The sequence below is a fragment of the Trypanosoma theileri genome (genome assembly GCF_002087225.1).
Source record: "Trypanosoma theileri isolate Edinburgh chromosome Unknown TM35_Tth_41_V1, whole genome shotgun sequence".
Lineage (NCBI taxonomy): Eukaryota > Euglenozoa > Kinetoplastea > Trypanosomatida > Trypanosomatidae > Trypanosoma > Trypanosoma theileri.
In genome coordinates this window covers 104,756-107,572 of record NW_021639883.1, presented here as the reverse complement: position 1 = coordinate 107,572, position 2,817 = coordinate 104,756, and the positions used below count along the sequence as shown (strand labels likewise).

Genomic DNA, 2,817 nt, shown 5'->3' with positions numbered 1-2,817 from the left:
GAATAGTGTAAAGAAAACAGATACAGTAGAGGTACAATCGATTATGAATGAGAAGAGAAGATTCTCGGAACCAAAAAATGAAATTATACAAAGACGAAAGAGAAATAGTAGGGTGACAATAATAAAAACTTTACCATCACCTTTCTTAGCTGAATTTCAACCCTCTAGTCCTACAAAAGAAATTTTGGAAAGTTCAAATGATGAATTTGATGACTTTAACATAAACAATAAAAGAACCTGTTGTTATGGTAACAACCACCATAGTAATAGTAATAATAATAATAATAGTAATAGTAGTAGTGCTAGTAATAGTATTTGCAGTATTCATACTAGTACCAAGAGTTTAAAGCATGAGAGTAGTACTTCCTCAATGTTTAAATACGGAGAACCTCCTATCAATGGAAGTATTACCCCTATTTTTAAAAAAGGACTACTGTATAAAATAGTACCACATGATGGAACATGGTATTTCTATAATGACACTGTTAAATATGAGATGAATGTGCAGTTTATATTTAGTAGTTCTTCTAAACTTATTCCTGGTCCAAAAACGACAGTGAAACGTCTTTCATCTGGAGAGTATGAGGCGCACCTTGTTGTGATGCCAGGTGATACAGAAGAATTTATATCAGGAGATATAAATGGATATAAAAATATCTGCACAGCACGTGATGTAGGAGAGAAATATAGAAACAAACATGTGGAACGGCAAACTGATGCTATTTATTCTCAACTGAATGATATCGCTAATTTTATCGGTAAACCTATAAAGGACTTAACAGAGGAAGATGTACTACAAACTTGTAAACTTATGGAGAACTCTCCTGGTTTTATTGACCCTATTTTTGGACCCTATCACTATTCCTTATATCGCCCTAAAATAGATAATATCTTTCTCTATGCATTACCATGGCGACGTCCACAGGAGTACATTCCCGTAAGTGAAAAGAATGAATGTCGTTTATTTCGTGCTTCTGTTTCTCCTCATGATGTGCAGCGTGGGAGTGGAGGAGATGCGTATCTTATTAGCGCCATGACTATTTTAGCAGAGTTTCCCATGAAAGTACGAGAACTATTTCGACATCCTGTGTGTATAGAAGATGGAAAAGCTGAACGACAGCAACACGCCTATCGTGTTACTCTTAACTACTCTGGCTGGTGGAGAACTGTGTTGGTGGATGATTATTTGCCGGCCTCACTGCACGCACCGGAGTTCGCCCGCTGCGAGAGGGATTTACGTAAACTGTGGGTTTCTCTTCTGCAAAAGGCATACGCTAAATTGTATGGATCCTACGCGGCTATTCAGTACGGCGATACATTAGAGACATTGCAGGACTTTTTAGGATTTCCCACTTGTCGCTTTGATGATGAATGGGCCGCCGCCTTTGTAGATGGACCATCCTCCAGTAGTAGTCGAAGTCTTTTTCTTACTATTGAGTCTCGTCATCACTCGGGATATATTGTCTGCTTAAGTACACCAGATGATGAATCTGCTGAGGCAACACTGCAAAGGTTTGGAATGCACTTTGGCCTCTCATATTATATTATGGATATTGTCCGGCACGGTCAACGTCGTTTGTTAAAATTGCGATGCTCTCATGGAATCTCTGAAGGCCATTATACAAACCTCTCACAGCATATAAGCTTTTACAAACCATCCCAAGAAGAAGAAAAAGAAGAAAAAGAACATAATAATAATAAGAGAGAAGAAGAAAAGGAAGATGAAGAAGGGGCATTATGGTTAGATTGGTCTGAGGCATTACGTCTCTTTGATGGTGGTGGTATATGCACGACACGCTTTGCATATAAAGATTATCGAGTGCGTGGTAACTTTAACGCCTGTATGCCTAACGTAGTAGTGAAGATTGATATTACTGTAGGATTGAATGCCTATTGTATACTCTCGCAGCCAGACAATCGTGGTAATGTTAATACCACTGATAATAATGAGTCCCTACTTCCATTGATGCTCTGCGTAACTCTTAGTAGTTCAGGTGAGAAAGATTTACAGTATTTTGATGTTTGTGCCTCCACAGTTCCGGATTTAACAACTTTTCAACAGGACTTTATAGTTGCACGGGATATCGCTCTACATTATAAATTTGATCCTAGATGTAGTCCATATTATATTATTCCACGTGTTTATGGGAATACGGGAATACTACCCTACACTATAGGCCTTTTAACAGATCGAATGATTGACAATAATGCCGTTCGTGTGAATTTTGTTCAATTTCCAAATGAATTACCAGAAATCTTAGAAACTATTTCTGTATTAGACACATCACCAGTAGAGACAGATTACCAGATTCGTAGAAGTACTGGTATTGTTAAAGTAAAACGTGGTACAGGTATTCATAGCGATGAATCCTCCCTTCATGAAGAAAAGTGATAGGGAAACTCACTATCACTATTACTATCACTATTACTATTACTATCACTATTAACCACAGGTGGTGTACGTTCGCCCCCACAGCTGATTACATTGTTTGCATTTGTTTATTTCCATGTAATTTTATGTACGAAACTCTGTGTTTGCTTTGTTATCTGAAAGAAAATGGAAACAAATGTGTATACAAAATCCTGCGTAGGAAAAAGATAACGAAGCCCAAATGGAAGTGTTTCTTTTATTTTTGTTGTTTCTTTCTTTTTTTTTACTTCCTGCGTCTGCATTTTATTTGCATTAGGCATTTTTTGTACCATTCTTTTTATTCCTATTTGAACAGCACTTGTTTTGTTTTTATTCTTCTTCTTTTGTTGATGATGATGACAATGAACTTACCCATGAACGTACTCTTGTGACTAAAAAAAAAAAAA

General features: G+C 37.0%; 1 protein-coding gene across 1 annotated transcript; it reads left to right on the top strand.

Annotated features, from left to right (window-relative positions):
* Position 1: 1 nt before the first annotated feature.
* On the top strand, positions 2–2,392 carry TM35_000411390 (calpain-like cysteine peptidase; the record flags this gene model as incomplete). The annotated part of the gene is made up of 1 exon (XM_029029847.1): positions 2–2,392. A coding segment is annotated over one exon (2,391 nt), but the record flags the coding sequence as incomplete, so codon positions are not given.
* Positions 2,393–2,817: the final 425 nt, after the last annotated feature.